General features: G+C 49.8%; 6 protein-coding genes across 6 annotated transcripts; 3 read left to right on the forward strand and 3 right to left on the reverse strand.

The window, feature by feature from the left end:
* Positions 1 to 641: 641 nt before the first annotated feature.
* On the reverse strand, positions 642 to 1,043 carry FMAN_07854 (putative thioredoxin; the record flags this gene model as incomplete). The annotated part of the gene is made up of 1 exon (XM_041821259.1): positions 642 to 1,043. One exon carries the CDS (start codon positions 1,041 to 1,043, stop codon positions 642 to 644), a length of 402 nt encoding a protein of 133 aa, XP_041687057.1.
* Positions 1,044 to 2,108: 1,065 nt separating this feature from the next.
* On the forward strand, positions 2,109 to 3,623 carry FMAN_07855 (putative RRB1-involved in the regulation of ribosome biosynthesis; the record flags this gene model as incomplete). Its single annotated transcript, XM_041821260.1, has 2 exons — positions 2,109 to 2,310; positions 2,362 to 3,623. The coding sequence occupies 2 exons, from the start codon at positions 2,109 to 2,111 to the stop codon at positions 3,621 to 3,623; spliced, it is 1,464 nt and encodes a 487-aa protein (XP_041687058.1).
* A 1,572-nt stretch (positions 3,624 to 5,195) lies between these two features.
* Positions 5,196 to 6,563, reverse strand: FMAN_07856 (putative Golgi GDP-mannose transporter; the record flags this gene model as incomplete). The annotated part of the gene is made up of 4 exons (XM_041821261.1): positions 5,196 to 5,605; positions 5,686 to 6,069; positions 6,126 to 6,216; positions 6,276 to 6,563. 4 exons carry the CDS (start codon positions 6,561 to 6,563, stop codon positions 5,196 to 5,198), a joined length of 1,173 nt encoding a protein of 390 aa, XP_041687059.1.
* Positions 6,564 to 7,913: 1,350 nt separating this feature from the next.
* Positions 7,914 to 9,410, forward strand: FMAN_07857 (uncharacterized protein; the record flags this gene model as incomplete). Its single annotated transcript, XM_041821262.1, has 3 exons — positions 7,914 to 8,383; positions 8,442 to 8,834; positions 8,888 to 9,410. 3 exons carry the CDS (start codon positions 7,914 to 7,916, stop codon positions 9,408 to 9,410), a joined length of 1,386 nt encoding a protein of 461 aa, XP_041687060.1.
* A 2,469-nt stretch (positions 9,411 to 11,879) lies between these two features.
* Positions 11,880 to 12,996, forward strand: FMAN_07858 (uncharacterized protein; the record flags this gene model as incomplete). The annotated part of the gene is made up of 2 exons (XM_041821263.1): positions 11,880 to 12,119; positions 12,178 to 12,996. The coding sequence occupies 2 exons, from the start codon at positions 11,880 to 11,882 to the stop codon at positions 12,994 to 12,996; spliced, it is 1,059 nt and encodes a 352-aa protein (XP_041687061.1).
* Positions 12,997 to 13,801: 805 nt separating this feature from the next.
* Positions 13,802 to 15,118, reverse strand: FMAN_07859 (uncharacterized protein; the record flags this gene model as incomplete). Its single annotated transcript, XM_041821264.1, has 1 exon — positions 13,802 to 15,118. The coding sequence occupies one exon, from the start codon at positions 15,116 to 15,118 to the stop codon at positions 13,802 to 13,804; it is 1,317 nt and encodes a 438-aa protein (XP_041687062.1).
* Positions 15,119 to 18,087: the final 2,969 nt, after the last annotated feature.

The following is an 18,087-nucleotide window of genomic DNA, read 5'->3' on the forward strand; positions in this document are numbered from 1 at the left end:
GGAATGATATATCTCAGCAGCATTTGTTGGAGTTGGCGTTTATTCTGTTTATTGGAGCTTGATTGTATACCAATTGGAAAGGCGTCTGATAGGGTGTTTACACTTCGAACCCTGTACACTAACTTACTTGACTTTTCTTGTGTCGAAGAGAGTGGGAATCTTGCAGGAGGAGGCTTGAAAAAGGGGCTTAAGAGAAGATTCCAATGGAGTAAGAGGAGTTTGACGATGGTATGAGTTCTGGAATCCCTAGCATAGCGAGATATGAAGTCTCGGATTACACGGCCAACAATGAGCCACAGCGAACATTTACTTGATATTACGTATATATATATACAATGCAATGCAATCTGGAGTTCACTTCCAGAGGCAGTAAAAAAAGAATTACAAATATTTCACAGAGAAACAAGAATTGTGTTGAAGTGATCAGGTTTATTTCTAGCTAAGCAATGCAACCCATCCTCCTCAAAGCCTTGCGCTTTCGCATAGCCATATGCCGCAATCCTAGCTCATGATGGTCTTCGCCTTGGTGAATGGTGCCCGTGATGTGCGCCTTGTTTATAGGGGGGTATCCTTGCGAATATGCGTTCTTGACGCCATTTGCTCTGTAGTGTGTTTTTATTTTTTCGCCCGAGTCTTTCCATCTAGAAGTTCTCGTCGGTCTTGAGGGTGTTCTCCTCGGCGGGCTTCTCGGCAGCAGCACCGTTGGCCTTGTCGGCATAGCCCTTGACAGCGGCAGTCAGCTTGGGGGGGACAGCGCCGAGCAGATCGCTGTCCTTGTCGCCGTTCTCGAAGAAGAAGAAGGCGGGGATGGAGCGGATGCCGAGCTCAAAGGCGAGATCGGGGACATCGTCGGTGTCGAACTTGGCGAAGGCGTACTTGTCGGACTTGTGCTCGGCGGCCTGCTTGTTGAAGATGGGGGAGATGGCCTTGCAAGGACCGCACCACGAGGCGTGGGCTTGGAGAGCGACGTAGGGAGTGGTCTTGACGAGCTCGTCGAACTGAGCCTTGGACTTGATCTCGACAACAGCGGAGGGAGCAGCCATTTTGAAGAGTGGTTTGTGGTTTGTGGTTTAGGTGTATAGTTTGCAGGTGTTGATGAAGGGTTGAGGGGTTTTGGTGGGGGGGTTGTGTTTATATAAGTACTAAAGTAAATATGATATAGAGGGGTAGAAATCAAAAGGTCAAGATGGATCTACTGTAGCGGAGTGGATACGTTTATATACTTGGTCATTCAGGCTTCTCGAAGCTCCAGTTTCGCGATTGATTGATTACTCGACCTACCTACTCAATTATTCAGGAACCCGGGAGTCGGTGGTGGTGAACATGACAGGCACTATGACACAATCGTGAAATTTCGGAGAGGCTGACGTGGGGTTCTTTGGGCCGAGTGCCGCTGAATGATTGGAATTAACTGCTGACAAAACAGGCCCGGCCGAGCTATAGGCCCTGGAACGTATTCCATGCGTAACGGAATTGGAAGCCATTTGGAATCAACAAACTACGATCCGCGAATACGACGGATCTGTATGGGGCGAAGCGAGGCTTCAATTTATCAGCAATCCACAGGGTATCTATCTATCTATCTATCTTATCTTAGTAGCCATGGCAAGACTTGATTGAGATCCGATTGTCTTACAACTCATGCCTCGGTCAAATTATTTAAAATTCATACAATTCAAGCCTAACTCTCCCTTTGATTTGAGTCTAGTGCGACTTCATCATGCTCATGCCGTGGCTAGTACTAATGATCAAAGGCCTTACATCAAAGACAAGATACATTCCGGTAGACTCTCTGTCTTTACTTATACCATCTCTAGTCTTATGATCTATAGAAAGAAACAAAATACCTTGACAAGTCCGATACGACTTACTTCTCTCACCCTCATACTTTAATTCTTCCCATTACAATGATCTCTTTCATCCACAAAAGGCTTTGCGCCGGCAAATTCTCGGAGAGCCCCGCGTCATGGCGGGGTTCGGTAGTCTCCAATTAATTTTTTTCCTGCAGTTGATTTGGAGGGGCACCAAAAAGACGGCGACAACTAAAAATTCATTCTTTTTGTGGTTCAATTCGTAGATCGAATCAAAGAACACCACATACTCCAACCATGGCAAAGAGAACAGCTGAAGCCGATCACGGCGATGCCCTCAAGGGCGGCGAACGTCCTGAGAAGATGGACATTGACGACAACACCAAGGAGATGGGGGAGTTTGAAGATGAGTTCGAGGACGAGTTCGAGAGCGAGGACGAGATTCTTGAGGCTGGTGTTGATGGACGACCTGATGCTGAGCGCGAGGCTGAAGAGAAGGGTAAGTCAACATCCACGAATCGCTCAGAAACGGGTCTAATGCTGTGAACAGATGCCATGGAAGTCGACCAAGGAACCTTCATCGTCGGACGAAGCAAACTCGAACCCGGCCAGACTCTCGCCCCCGATCTGACAACTTACGAGATGCTGCACAACCTCAGCACACCCTGGCCATGCCTCTCTTTCGATATTATCCGCGATAACCTTGGCGACAACCGCAAGGCCTATCCTGCTACCATGTACACTGTCTCTGGAACACAGGCCGAGACTGGAAAGGCCTCTGACAACCAGATCATGGTTATGAAGTTCAGCGGTCTCAGCAAGATGGACCGTGGTGACGAGGGTTCTGACTCGGAGGACGACGATGACGAGGACTCTGACCCTATCCTTGAGAGCAAGTCTATCCCTCTCAACTCTACGACCAACCGTATCCGCGCCCACCAGATTCCTAGCCAAGAGGCTGGGCGACCTGGAACTACCCTCACTGCCACGATGACCGAGTCAAGCAACGTCTATATCCACGATATTACTCCCCACCTCGCCTCTTTCGACAAGCCCGGAACTACTATCTCCGCTCAGCAGAATAAGCCCATCTCTACTGTCCGCGCCCACAAGACCGAAGGTTACGCTGTCGACTGGTCTCCCACAGTTCCCGGGGGTAAGCTCCTCACTGGCGACAACGACGGTCTCATTTACGTGACAACGCGCACCGATGGAGGCGGCTGGGTCACCGACAACCGACCTTTCCAGGGCCACACCAGCAGTGTCGAGGAGCTCCAGTGGTCACCTTCTGAGCAATCTGTCTTTGCCTCTGCTTCAAGTGACGGCACAATTCGCATCTGGGATGTGCGATCCAAGTCCCGCAAGCCCGCAATCACCATGCAGGTCTCAAATGTCGATGTCAACGTTATGTCTTGGTCGCGCCAGACAACTCATCTGCTCGCCTCCGGAGACGACAACGGTGCATGGGGCGTCTGGGATCTCCGACAATGGAAGGCCAGCTCCGATAAGCCCCAGCCCATCGCCAGTTTCAACTTCAACAAGGAGCAGATCACAAGCATTGAGTGGCATCCCACCGACGACTCTATCGTCGCTGTGGCCGCTGGTGATAACACCGTCACACTGTGGGATCTTGCTGTCGAGCTTGACGACGAGGAGAGCAAGGACACAGCGGGTGTCAAGGACGTGCCGCCCCAGCTGCTGTTTGTGCATTACCTCAAGGATGTGAAGGAGGTGCACTGGCACCCTCAGATCACGGGTAGCTTGGTCGCCACCGGAGAGGAGTTCAGCGTCTTCAGGACCATCAGCGTATAAGGAGTGTCTGTCTATCTGTGAGGTGAAATGACTGGGACGGAAAAGTTTACAGACAGGTTCATGGTGGATCTGTTATTGATTGAACGGCATGGCACGGCGTATAATGAGATCTCCTTTGTTGGATTTGATAGATGAATGACCACGTTTTTCTTGGGCTTCACTCTGTTTGGTATTAAGAATCGGTGAAATCCTTCCATGTTTCCCCATCCTTGCACGTGTAAGCTGAGGCTCCATTGCACGTAAAACAAGCTAATCTTTAATCTTATGATCCTACTCTAAATTCTCATCGACACTCTTCATGAAACATTTCTTAGTTCTCAAACTGGGTCAAGGATCCAACTGAAGTCCCAATCAACCTTTTACTGTTCTCCATACAAACTACCGTAGGATTACGGAGCTGAACAACTAGCAAAACGCCAGTCTATAAACTAGGGTAAGATTACATCTCTTCCTCCGCCGTCTACCCTGGGGCCAAAACTACACCATATCGCTAAAACCACCACATACCATGCAATCCCCATTGTACTCCATATCTCGAACACAATTGCATCTTTTCGTAGGGCTAGACTATTGATTCTAGGGTCCTCCCGCTAAAGGCTTCGACTCGAACCAACGTGTCCCAGCCCAGCGGTAGCGATCATCCCCCGCGCCTAGAAACATGCCAAAGGAACAGAACCCGCCGTTCCAGAACGGTCTTTTTTTTTCTTCTTTTCACCAGCGAAAGAACGACAATGCCTTACGCCACAAAATGCTTCTATGGAAAAGGGGGTGGAATGTCACTCCATATGCTTAAAACGGGGTTGAGAGCCAAGATTGGTTTAATCTGACAGGATGGATGGCTCAGCCCTGTTCTGCAGGAGAAAGGGGGTGAGATGAGATTTCTGGAAGATGAAGGAGCAGAGGATGGAGATTAATGCATGACTTTAAGTTGAGATGAGATTATGGATATTTCTTCAAGATATGTACTTTCGGTCTTTTACTGTATTCGTCTTGGTCTATAGACTTTGATCAGGACATGGCGTCGTTAGTCAAGACTCACAAGATGCACTGATGCAACGTTGGACTTATGCAGCATCTTGTGTACGTTTCTGTAGTATGTTGCTGTGCAACATGACATGCCATGCGAGATCTGTGCCAAGGCCACGCCGTTAAACGTTAACCAGTCTCCCATGTCAACGGACAGGGCTGAGCCGTGTTCCCTCTATGCTAGACGTCATGAAGGCTTGAGCGTTGTCTGTTGGTTCATCTTCAATTTTACTAGGTAGCCTTACGCCATTGCTGTTGATATCATGTTTGCAGTCGCAAAAGGACAGTATATTGAAGCAGGTCTATAAACGCTTTTAAATGACACCCTAAACCCCCATCGAGATAGCGAGCTCTTGCCCCCGACGTTATACAAAAAAATGTCTACATTACGTGTGTCGTTCAAATACCGTGGAGTGGTACATTATTGTCGTTCAGGTCTAACCAGACTAAATGGAAATATTGGCCAAAAATGGCTAATTAGCTAATGTACCTTGCAGAATGGTGACAGTAGCCTTGACAAGCCGCTGCCGTGCCATCATGTCAAGTTTACTTTGATGGCTCTCGGCTCTCAGCGGTAGGAAGAGCGTTCTTCTTGGCCTCGTTCTCCTTGACCTTGGCCCAAGCATACACGATACCCGAGACGAAACCGATGAAGATGGCTGAAACACTTCCAACGGTGACGGGAGCAGCGAAGAAGATGAGACCAGAGACGGCGATGGGCAACTTGTTGAGAGCACCAACCATGGAGTAGGTGGTGGAAGAGGTGACTCGGATGCACCAGGCGGAGCAGTAAGAAATGAAGATAGCGGCCAGACCAGAGTAGATGATGCCAATGAAGATACGGTTGCGCGAGTCCTCGGGGAAGTTCTTGGCGAAGTTGGCGCTGGACCAGTCCTCAGTGACCAGAGAGAAGAAGACAAGGACGGGAATGGTGAGAAGGTTGTTGTAGTACATGGCTATTGACATGTTAGCAGTTGTTCTTTCGTGCAGTGTTTTTGAGCGCAACCCTGAGGTTGCGCCCGGAGGGTCAACGTACTGTCCCAATCCTTGAAGTTCATCTTGTGGATAACCTTGCGCATGCCCAAAACGTAAGAAGCAGAGCAGAAGACGTTCATGGCCATCCAGAAGTAACCGGCATTAAGAGTTGCAAGAGCATCAGCATCGCCAGTAGTAGCGCTGTAGTCGCCAGAGATAGCGCTCTTGATATCAGCCCAGGCAGCAACCACAGAGCTCAGAACCATGAGACCGAAAGAAGAGAGGGCGATGGGTGTGACGGAACCGCCAAACCAGAGGACTTCACCATAAGCAATGGCGATGATGGTCAAGTTCTTGAAGATGGTGTAGACAGGCACGGAGAGGTACTGCAGAGCCTTGGTGCTTGTGTAGATCATGCCAACGAGGACGAGCGAAATTGGGTACCCTGTTGAGATCGCATTAGCCATTTGCCCCTCATTCGCGAGAGCAATTACAACGTACACTTCTTGATGCGGTCCATCTCAAGAGGAGCGAGGGACTTGATCATGCCGAGCTGCTTGCATGCTGTGATGGCAACAATGCAGACAATGGACTACAGAGACACCGAGTTAATTGACATCCCTTGAACTCGGGGAATAGCGACAAACATACCTGAACAGCGAGGTAGAAGAAAGTAAGGTTCCATGATGTACCAGACACAACATACTTGTTGACGACAGTCATGGAAATAGAAGAGAGACAGTAAGAAAGAATAGAGAATGGCCCGCTGTTCTCGATCTTGTTCATGAAGCCTGAAGGCTGCGCGGGGAGGGCATCAGTGCCTGGACCGCGGCCAACAAGGGAGTCGTTCTCCTTGTCACCATCGCCAATGTTGGTCTCGTTGGCAGACTCAGGCATCTTGGCCACGAAGTCGTCGTTCTTCTTGTTCTGGTCAGCCATGGCTGCGGCGTCGAGTCGGTCGGTCGGTCGCAAGCGATTAAAACGGCTTCTAAAAAAAGAGTGGACGAACGGCCGAAATGTCGTTCAACAGTGATTCAATGCGTAGCAGAGAATGACGAATCTCGAAAAGAACACGAAGCGACACGACACGATACGATACGATGCGATATGCGGGACAGGACGAACAGGACAAGACAAGATAAGACGAGAAAAAGCGAAGGGCTCCAGATGAAAATCGATCCAGTCAATCAACCAAAGGCCACCGTGGAGATGCCAAGTCAAGTGGATAGGGATAGGGAGGGATGGGAATAAGAAAAAAGGGCGTATCACTGTAACCTCTGCTGCAACGGTACAATTGTCAGTGAGAAGTGAGGAAAAGGGGGCTTGGGGACCGTTCTTGGCCAACTTGGCTACATTCAACTAAGGCGATAAGGATCCCGGCCTCGGGGGGCAAGAAAACAGTAAACCTTACTGTATGGTGTCAAAATAAACTTAGCAAAAGTTATCCTAAGCTTAGGCTATATTACCTACCTCTTTTTGTCATTTAGGATCGAGGTCTCGTGTTTTCTTTCCTCCCCTAGCCCGGTAAGACCTTTTCCACTCTTTTTCCCTTGCGCCGCGTAAGAATCAATAATTGCATTTTCTGTCTATCTTCATATACCGTATAAGTGGATGACCCCGCCGTGTGAATCTTACCGGGACACGAAGGGGTGCTGCTGATGAGGCCGTCGACGTCAGGAATCCACATCCCGGCCGAGGAAACCCTGGCATCTCCGAACTGGCTGCAGACAGAGTCTGTTTGGATACATACATACTCCGTACATACCTTACAGATGCCACAGAGGAATAGGGGGCTACAACGATTATCATCAACATCAGAGCCTCTGCATCCCTGCCGAGACAATCTGTGGATGGGTCATGGGTGCGGTGCAGGCGCGTGGTCGTGGCGCACTTTGAACGCATCCATCATCGAATCGCCCGAGTGGAGGAAGTTGGGAACCAGCCAAGCCCAGGAGATGGAGGTGGGTGAATGTGGATTAGGTATGGATGGGACGGGAGACACTAAGTTAGAGCCTAGAGGTAGGTACCGACTTAGTAGAAGGACTAGGATGTTGCGGTATGGGGGATGGGGGGTCGCATCTTTTTATTCCCAAGTTCAAAAGACGTTTCAATATACTTTCTTTTTCTCTTTCCCTTCCATTGCATCTTCCATCTTGTCTTTTTGGCCGTTTTTGCTTGCTTCTTTAAGGCCAGCCCGTGATAGAAGTATCCGGGTGTTCCACTCCTTTCCCACAACCACAACCACAACCATAACTCTAACCTAAAACATCTGCTTCCCATGAGTTCATCATGTTACCTGCGATGAACCGCCTCACACGCATCGCGCTAGCCGTGATTGCTGTGCTATTCGTCTTCGCTATATTGGTGTCTTACCAGGCGCCCGAGAGCTTTAAGGATCATTTACCAAGCGCAGACTGGCATTGGCCTTCGAAAGGCGACAATGTCACTATCGACGAGCCCCCAAAGCCTACCGACGCCGCTGGTGCCGTCGGCGCTGGAGAGGAGGACACAGAGTTGGATAAGGACCCCAACACAGACATCTCCTACGATTTGACTCGAGCTCCTACACCGGGTTGCGAGAACATCGTCAACGACTTGCAGCAGCGTCTCATCCACGCTTACCAGAAGAGGTTCGAAGGAATTCGCTATGCCAACATCTGGGGTTATCTCGAGACGGAGAACAAGGGTGATGCTGCGATTTGGTCCGCACAGCAGATTCTGCTGAGTATCCTTGGAATCGAGACTATGGAAGCCTGCCGGTAAGCATCTCGCCTGTACCACGTTGGACAGCATCAATACTAATGTAATGTGATACAGCTTCATGTACAAGGACTGCGACATTACAAAGTTCCGCAAAAAGTTGGAGGAGCACCGCCCACACTCTGGTATCATCATGGCTGGTGGCGGTAACTTCAACGATTACTACTGGGAGGACCAACCTTCGCGCATGAACATGATTGAGAACTTCCTCAACGTCTCCATCCGAGCTTTCCCCCAGAGTATCTACATGACCAACCCCGAGAGGATCGACAAGACCAAAAAGGCTTTCACCAAGCACCATGATTTGCAGTTAGCTGCTCGCGACAAGCCCAGCTACGACTGGCTCATGGACAACTTTGGACAGACGGACGGTATTCAGAGTGATCTGGTGCCTGATATTGCTTTCATGTGGGGCAACCGATCTGACTTCCGACACAACACAAAGAAGACGTTAGTATTGTCAGCCAGCCTAACCGTTGAACGAGAGCTAACTTTATATCTAGCCACGATATTCTGATTCTCGCCCGAAAGGATGCCGAGATTTCTGACGGTGATTCTGCTAGCATCGAGTTTGGCGAGGGCAAGGTCGACTTGGGTGGCAGCATTGGCAACGTAACATACAACAAGGTCGACTGGAAGTTCACCAAGACCCCTTCGATCGACGACGACGCCCAGCGCGAGGAGGGTAAGAACCAGCGAGCGTGGGCCAAGTCAATGGCCGGCTTCGAGCTCTTGGGGTCTGCTCACTTTGTCATCACCGACCGTCTCCACGGTCACATTCTATCGACAGTCATCGGCGTACCACACGTGCTGATGGATAGCAAGTTGGGTAAGAACCTCAACTTCCACAACACATGGACGCGCGACTGCGGCTGCACCAAGATTACAAAGAGCATCGACTCTGCGTTTGACGTGGCGCGCATGTACTTTGAGCAGCAGGTCAAGGACGGTCTCAGGGCTGTTGACCCGCCCAAGCCCAAGTCTGTACCTACACCTACTCCCCAGGCTGAGGCTGGCTCATCATGATGAACTGGCTAGCAGCCAGATATAATGTTTTCCTTACTACCCATACCCAGCATTGGAGCTATTTATTACTATTACCAATGGTGTTTTTCTGCTTAGAGTTGAATGGTTGCCCCGAGCCGGCTGGGGGATATTCTGCTATTTTGATGGGAGACACTTTAACATACGCATACATACCGACATGTCACCCATCTCATCATGATGGAGCAGGCCTATCTTGTCTGGGGCACTGAATGGGGAACGGAACAGGGGATACCATGCATGGCGCTACCATACTGTGTTTAATTTCGTCACCGCATCTTAGATTTTTTTTTACATACTCGCTCGTCTCTTTACAGTTATGTCCTTGCCTGTAGGGACAAGAGTCAAGACAGAGCGAAAAAAGGAAATCGCATACACGCGTCCTTTGCGAGCTGTACAATAACGAAACTAAGAATAAAACAATCATCACCTCACCCAAGTCTCACGTTGTTCACAGAGTGGCCAGTTCCAGGACCCATTATTCGCAAACGTGATTGTTACACGCATCGCCAAGCATCCAATGCCTTACTCAGGTTTCACATAATCATCATCCGGGCGGAGTAACCTGTCCATCTTCATCAAAGAGCCGTCCACTTTTTTCCTTACCCTCGATTATTTTTTTCGGGGCTAAGATTCCTCATAATGCAACTCACCGAGATCTGCCCTGTCTTGTTCAAGAAAATGACGAGCACGGAGGAAGAGAGAACTCAGACCTTGGGGATCGTCTCTCTAAGCTGAAACGCTCCATGGATTCCTCCAGCCGGTTCCTGGCCACTGAGGCGAGTTTGTGTAATTATCACGTGGAGAATATCCTACATCGGAGTAATGAAGGGAAGAGGAGAGAGATGAAGGTAGTATTCGGCTGAGGAGGTAATGGAAGATCATGGACGGGAGAGGACAAGGTGATGGGTTATGCGTGGCTGCAGCAAAACCTGATTATTGCTATCTTGGCTCTTGTCTCGCTTCCCGATGACTCTTGGCCTACGGTTCGGTACACACATGCATCACATTACAGTACAGTACAATAAGGTATTATCTTCGGGCGTTTTCTCGCATCTGCAGTAGAGGAGGTATTCCGGTGGAGTCTCATGCATTACTCGCGCCTCGAGTGCGTTTGTGCAAACTATCAACGGCTGACTGAGTCGTCGGCATGGCACCGATGATCCTTCCGAAGCTTACAGCGGGTGACACTGTAAAACAAAACATCCAAGTCTGTCTGTGTCCGTCCATCCATTCAAACTGACTGCAACCCTTAGTACATAGACTTAAAAATTGGCTTATTTGTTTGAGTTTTAGTAAGGGGTCATCCTACCTTATTCGCCGCGACAGGGGACCAATGGCGGAGGTTTGATCAACACCTGCATTTCCCATAATCTCTACGTCACTCGCAAGAGCCTCTGCAGCTGCATATCCTCAGTGGCTAGACGGACCCCCCACAGCGGCCATAAGCGCTATCCTGCACAGTTCCCACCAAGTAATTCCTCCCACTTCCCATCATTGCAGCAGCAGAATGCAGATGCAGTGCCACTCTCTGCCTTGTCACAGCCGCCGATTCTTCGCCAACGCCCCGCGTCCTGTTAGTTAGGTTAGGTTAGGCTAAGGCCAAGCTAAGGCCAATGTCAAATCTCATCAACGAACCTCCCCCGTCCCCTGGCCTGGCATGGCATGGGGCTCCAGCACAATAAACCCCCTCGATGGCGGTACTTCGGTAGAGCTTCCAGGGAACAAGGCCCTTGACCCGGAAGGTCAAGGAACATCGTCGAGATGGAGTATAGCGATGGTTCTCGAGTCCTCTCATTCGTTAGTGAGGCTAAAGCAAATATCCAGTGTCCAAGTCTAAAACCAAGGCCAAGGTGTGGCGCCAGATTTACCCTGCTCCCCACTGGGATAACGCGTTCGATCCATTTAAGCAACGCAAGCAGGCAAACGGAAACCCCCTATTCCGCCTGTGGCACTAGATACACACACTACTTCTCACTGACGACACCCTAGTCTTTTAGTCTTGGGGGCTTCTCTGTGCCTGCGTATTTGGGTCCTAGTGCGGAAATAGACTTGATCAATCAATCAACAAAACCTCCGGACAGCCCGTATTTGCCAGCCTCTCCCCCCTCAGAGAGTCTTGACTTTTTCATACATCTTCGTGTTTTTTTTTGGTTCCTAGGCCAGGTTGAGAGAGAGAAGACCCTTGGAAGCTTGTTCACTCAGAAACTCGCTTCAGACATTCGTTTACCCACATCACGTTGACTGACTTGGTTGTTGTTTTCTTCTATTACTACTCTACTCTACTCTCTTCTCTCGTATTCTTCCTACTCTTTCATATCCATTTTCATTTCATTACCTTATCTTGCCTTGCCTTACCTTACACATTGCATTATTACATTCACACTATTTTGGTTGTTGTTGGTTCTACACATATAAGTCGACATAAACCTTAATATCTTTTCTGTCACAATGGCTGCCGCCGAACAACCTCAGGTCGAGAACCGTCCCCCGCCTTCACGGATGAGAGTCGCCCTGGTGGTGCTCTTCCATTCATCATGTGCTATCTGGAGCACTATTCTATCCAAGTCGGCCCTCAATGGTGTTGAGGCCCCCGTCACATTGCTTGCTCTCCAGACAACGATACAAGTTGTACTACTCACAGTCATTGGAGTTGCTACAGGATGGGTCAAGCTGTACAGACCACTCAATGTAAGTGACACCTCAATGTCTCTTCACTTGAAGACAATCCATTAACATATAACCTCAGGCTTGGATTGCTCTTCTACCCCTCACGGTCGCGCGTCTCATTGGAATCTTGGCAAAGACATACTGCCTTGCCTCGGTCAACGCCTCCGTCTACCAGATCGCCCGTGGTCTCCTACTACCATTTACTCTCTTCCTGTCTCTGCTGGTTCTCCGACCTCGTCCTTACTACCCTCCTATCTCTCTCGTCGGCTGCGCCATGGTCATGGCTGGCTTCGGAACTGGAATGATGGCCGACTACAGCCAGATGCTCACCTCCGGCAAGGGTGTTCTCCTCGGTGTCGGATCTAGTTTCACCACTGCCGTCGAGTCCGTTGTCGTCAAGCGATTCCTCGGTAAGAGCCAGGAGGGTATGTGGCAGATGGTCTGGATGTCCAACTGTATGGCCATCCTTTTCTATATTCCTCTCTTCCCTCTTTCTGGGGAGATGAACACTATGAGCAGCCTTTTTACCGTCGAGTCCATGGATGTCGCCCGCCAGTTCCTCAGCTCCGCCTGTTTGACCGGCGTCTCAGCCTTCCTCCTCACCATCGCTACCTTTATGCAAATCGAGGTCACTAGCCCGACCACACACATGATTGTTACTGCCGCTCGAGGTGTCGCCCAGAGCTCTCTCGCCGTTGTTCTGCTCGGCGAGGTTTTGACTGCCGACCGCGCCGGCAGCATGGCTCTTATTCTTGCCGGAAGTGCCCTCTACGGCTGGGCCCGAGACCGATACCAGCAGGCTAAGAAGGCCGCTGGCAGCTACCAGCTTCTACCTCGCGAAGAGGAGGGCCGAGCTGAAATGGTGGACAGCAAGGAAGCCAAAGATCTGAAGCAATAAGATCTTGACTTTCTCTTGCTGGTCATGAGATGAAATAACATATACCATTTCCTTTTTCTTTTATTATTCTTGGGTATGGCGGGCTTCATCATGACGACAGGTGTTTGGATGATCAGGTTTTCGGCATACTTTTTTCAGATTCTATATACCTTAGACATAGAGACGTTTTACTATGTAATCTGGGGTATCCAGTTTAGCCCTTATTTCTTCTCCCTCAGCAGTGCGCAACGAGGGAGAGAAGCTTCAAGATCAAAATACACGTTTATATCAAATCTTTCTGAGCTCCGCAGTGAAAAGTGTACACGTAAGAGAAACCGAAGAAAGACATTGTTCATCTGATCTTGCAGAGCCAAGACGGGACAGCCTTTTAAGCTTACCTATTCCTTGGAAATATCTCACGTTTTCTATTGGTGGCGCTCTACCAACCGCTTTTCGGGAATCATGATTCACTATTTTTCTTTTCTCATGTTCCAAATGCCGGATTCGATTACATGGCTTCACGCAAGGGAGCCGGAGAATTGCGGCTCGCTATGAGACTCCCGCCAGCCACCCGCTGTGAATTAAATGGAGACATGTTGAGAACTGACATCACTGGAATGTTGCAGGAAAACTTGGTGTAAGTGGTAATTCGTGATAGTATTTTCAATGTACTGAGAAACCGTATATTAAGAATGTTCATGCATGGTTCAAAAAACTCTGGAAACATAGAGCCGCTCATCCTGATTCCCGATCATGTGAAATGGTGCCGCGTAATTGTACAAATAGAAAAAGTGCAAAAATCCCAATAAATCATATCTAATTGTCTTTAGTTGCGGTTATACTTTTCGAAGGCCTCGTTGATCCAGGCCTTGGTGTTGGCCTGGTTCTGTTCCAACAGGGACTTGGTAAAATCCCTCACGGCCTGCCTTCGCTTAATGAAACCGTCTCGGTCATCAATCACTCGCTCAATAACGTCCATCTCGCCCTCACCAGGTCGGGCAACCCAGGTAGCCTCCCGGGGCAGGTAAGAGTAAGCCTTGAGCAGCTCCTCTGTCGCAACGATGGGGGCTCCTGCGATCAAAGCAGCGGGAATGGTTGAAGAAGCCTTGCGGTCGAAGTATGTCTCAGAGGCAAACGCTGGAAGCACAGCGAAAGACTTGGACATCAATGTGTAGAAATCGGGGTAAGAAAGACCCTCGTCGAAGAAGACGTGGTCCTTGACGTGGTCGGGGACCTCGGGATGAGTGCCGTGTCCGACAAGGTGAAGGCTGACATTCTGAGGTGAGTGGCCCTCGGACTCCTCGCTGGCTTTTCGAATGACGCTGCCGAGGTGGTTGAAGACACCGTTGTAGTCACGTCGGCCGTCAGAGTAATCGCCCTGAAGAGACAGAGAAATGCCGGGCTGGAGATCAGGGTCGGAAATGTGGACGGGGAACACCGGGGGAATGACGCGAGTGGTGAGGTTAGCAGCCGTGTGCCACTTGGGAATAGTGTCGTTGAGGAAGAAGTCAACGGTGTGCTGACTCAGACCAACGAAGTCGACACGCTCGTGCTCTGCCCAGCTGCGGACGGCCTGGACATATTTGCCCTGGGCCCAGCGATCAGCGTGGTGGATTGTGCAGAAGAGATGGGTGTTTGCGGTCTTGAGGAGGTTGACGATAGGATCGGTGCCACGGTCGAGATCGAACTCGCAGGTGGTAGAGACGAGGATATGCGGGGGGTTCTCGGTGACATCGTTGGCGAACTTGTCCCACTTGTTGATGGTGACGTTAGCAGCGAGGGTGAAGTTGGCCATGATGCCCTGCATGTTGAAGCGCTGGTTGGCGAAGTAGACGTCGAGCGAAGAGCCCTCCTGGTTTCCGAAAGCGTGCATGAGAGCAGCGGCGACCTCGTCGTGTGTGCCCGAGGACTCTACGAGCATGATGCGCAGAGGCTCCTTGGGGTCCTTACCCTTCTTCTTGCTACCGCCCATCCATGATGAAAGAACGCCATCGTCTGTGGTGAAGGGAATCTTCCAGCCGCTGGGAGGTCGAGGAATTGAAGACCAGGTGTCTTCGCGGAGAAAGATGAAGAAAACAACGAGCGCAAGTAGGACAGCGACCCAGAGTAGCGAGTAAAATCGCCTCGGAAGAGCGACAGCCATTATGTGAGATTTGCGATGCGAAACGATGCGATTTGAGGCTTTGTCTGTACCTGTACAGTCCCAGTCTCAGTGACGGTCGGATCCGATGTAAAATTGCAACGAGTGGATGGATGTTGAAGGAGAGAAATATCAAATCATCACAACCCTCGACCGGCGGGAAAAAAGAACGAGTCCGGCGATGCAGGTAAAAAGTCTTGAATGAGCCAAGAGATTTTTTTGCTACGAGGGGACGACGAGGGACAAGCAAGGAAAAGGTTGGACAGGAGGGGGGTTCCTGGGGGGGATAAGCCTTAAGGCAGAAGAAAGGAAGGCGACCTCAAAAGATAAGTTAAGTTTAGTCTTACTGTACCTAGTGGAGGTTGGTTGGTTGGGACGGGCGGGCTTGCTTGGACCTGGACTTGGACTTGGAGAGATAGGGGCTTTAACGTGACGCGCAAGCGGGGCCTGGTTACCAAAAACTCTCGTCTTCGTCAGAACAGTGTAAGAAAAGGAAATGATTGTAACTGAATTTACGCCTCAATCCATCCTTGCCCGCTTTGTGCTTACTCTCGGGCGGTTATCTCGACGCTTCCCGCCCCTTTTAAAAAAGATCCTAATTGAGCCCAAAAGCGATTGATAGAAGCCCCCAGCGATTTAGAAAGCTGGGCTTTTTTGTCTTTACCACGCTGAAGGATCTCTTGGCTACCATCCAATTGATGAGATGCTCAGGGGGCGTTTCTACGGGGGACACCGTCCAAACGCATCAGGGGCTCGGCAGGCGTAGGAGGCGCCCGCGACCTACCACAGAGAAAAAGCTTGGTATTAGCCTGCTTCAAACTTTTGCTTCAACCCCCAAGGGTTTCCCTGTTGCAGACAAGACTCCCTACAGTGTAAGCAAGACATGGAAGTCAGGACGAGACAAATGCCAGGCGAACATGCTCAACACGGACGCTTACTCGGAATGTAATGCAAACTATTCCTCGCAATTGCCTCATTTTTTTGCATCGCCTCAATTGCTCTTCAATTCAATCTCCCCACAGTGACACACATCGCGTCGGAGGCTTGAAACAGAACCCCAAATAGAACGTGGCTTCAGCATCGGCAAGCCACATTGGATCTTCGAGATTAGAGACCTCGCTAGGCCAGTCAAAACTCGTATTTGGCGCCATGTGAATCGATACTTCAATTGAGTTCAATTATCACCAAAACTCAAGAGAGCCTCACTACCCAAAGCCGTATATAACTTCCAGCAGAGCCATTCTATGGTATGCGCGACTATGATGGAGTTCTGAAATTGTTCGTCAGAATAAGGTTGCATCGGATTACCTAGCCCAGGCTGCGGTTCTTTCTCGAAGCATCCAAGCCAGGGCTCAAGAATCGACGATCAATACTCAAATCCCTCAACAAGCATCGGAAAGAAAAAGGACACTACGCAAGACTGCTCAAAGCCATACCGAACCAAATAACGGCTCGAGAAGCGCCAATTCCTTCGTCTTATCCAATTGCTTACTGCGGAGCAATCTGGAATCCTGCAGATCTAGGACGTTTCGCACAAGATGACAATCCCAACCCTTCCATGTCACTTCAACTCCATTCCTTCCTGTGATATTCAGGAGACATACTCAGCATGGCCATATCCTGCAAGGATGACTTGATGCGATCCAGAGAGACAAATCAAGGCTTCCCTTGAAATCGAGTAATTGCGGTATGACTGGACTGCCTACCTATGTTTGAGCTTCGGCGATCAGCTTTCGTCTCATACTGCCCTTGTCTTGTCTTGCCTTTGTCTTGTCTCGGCACCAAAAGTGACACAGAGCCCGGCTCTTCAAAGCTGAGACGCGCACTGAATATCTTCTAACCGTGAAACTTACTGTCCCGTCCACTGAACAAAGCCCACTAATTCGTTTCCGTGCCTCTTTTCATTAAACAACGGTCCGCCCCCAATTTATCCGTCGCCCCCTTTTCCCTGCAGTTGGTTCAAGGGCTATTTAGTCCAGTCCGATAGCCTTAATCGTCCGGTCGCGCGTTGCGCTTGGATATTAGCGTTGGAAATTCCCATCGAGGACGATCAGAGTTGAAATCTCGGTGTGATTGCTGCGATTGTTCAGAGATGCTAGCAGGGTCTTAAATTGGCAGCCGTTATCGTGAAACTTGTCGACTGAGCACCTAATCTGCAATGGCCTCTTGGCATCTGCGACTTGGCACGGGGGGACGTGCAAGTGCCCGATCGCGCTATGTCCGGAACGGTGTACAGCGATATATGCATATGCAGTTATGCCCTCTTGATAATGACACTCTGTTGTATTGCATTCGCGCGCATAGGGCCTTTTAAACTCGGGTGGCATTCTGCCCTGGCAACTTCGCGTGGCTTGCATATAGCCTGTCTAGCCTGTCTAGCCTGTCCAGTAACATCCACGCCTGACCCTCTATCAGTTGGTTCGTGTCTTTATTTATCTCGAATCGCCACTGTTTGCAGCAGCGAGAAATATCCTGGTCTTTCTATTGGAGGATGAGTAGATCTGGTGTGACCACCAACGGCGGGAGCGAAAGAATCTGACTTTTCGATCAAACGTTTCCATGGGAATATCTTAACAGATCTAGTTCAACCACCGGACACCCGCATCATTGTTTGCCTTGTTCTCTGGGAAACCGGCAGAGGCGCTCTGAATCATTCCAAGGGACGGCAAACGCTGAACCGATTGTACGGATATGTAGCCCGTACGCGTGGTAAGGAGTCTCAGATTCGTCATTATTCATCATGACAAGACATTCCAAGACGAGACGAGACTTGACTGCTTGACAGGATAATTATAACCGCCGAGACAAACCGACCCTTCAATTCCTCGTATTAACTTTCGGCCGAGTCTTGGAATCACATCATGACTTGCTATACGACACTTTGCCCACTAGTCCCACTGCTAACTCCCGTTCAGTCATAAGCTATCGTAAACTATTGAGACTATCCCGCCGTCACTGCCGGCTGCCGAAAT

The sequence above is a fragment of the Fusarium mangiferae genome (genome assembly GCF_900044065.1).
Source record: "Fusarium mangiferae strain MRC7560 genome assembly, contig: FMAN_scaffold012, whole genome shotgun sequence".
Lineage (NCBI taxonomy): Eukaryota > Fungi > Ascomycota > Sordariomycetes > Hypocreales > Nectriaceae > Fusarium > Fusarium mangiferae.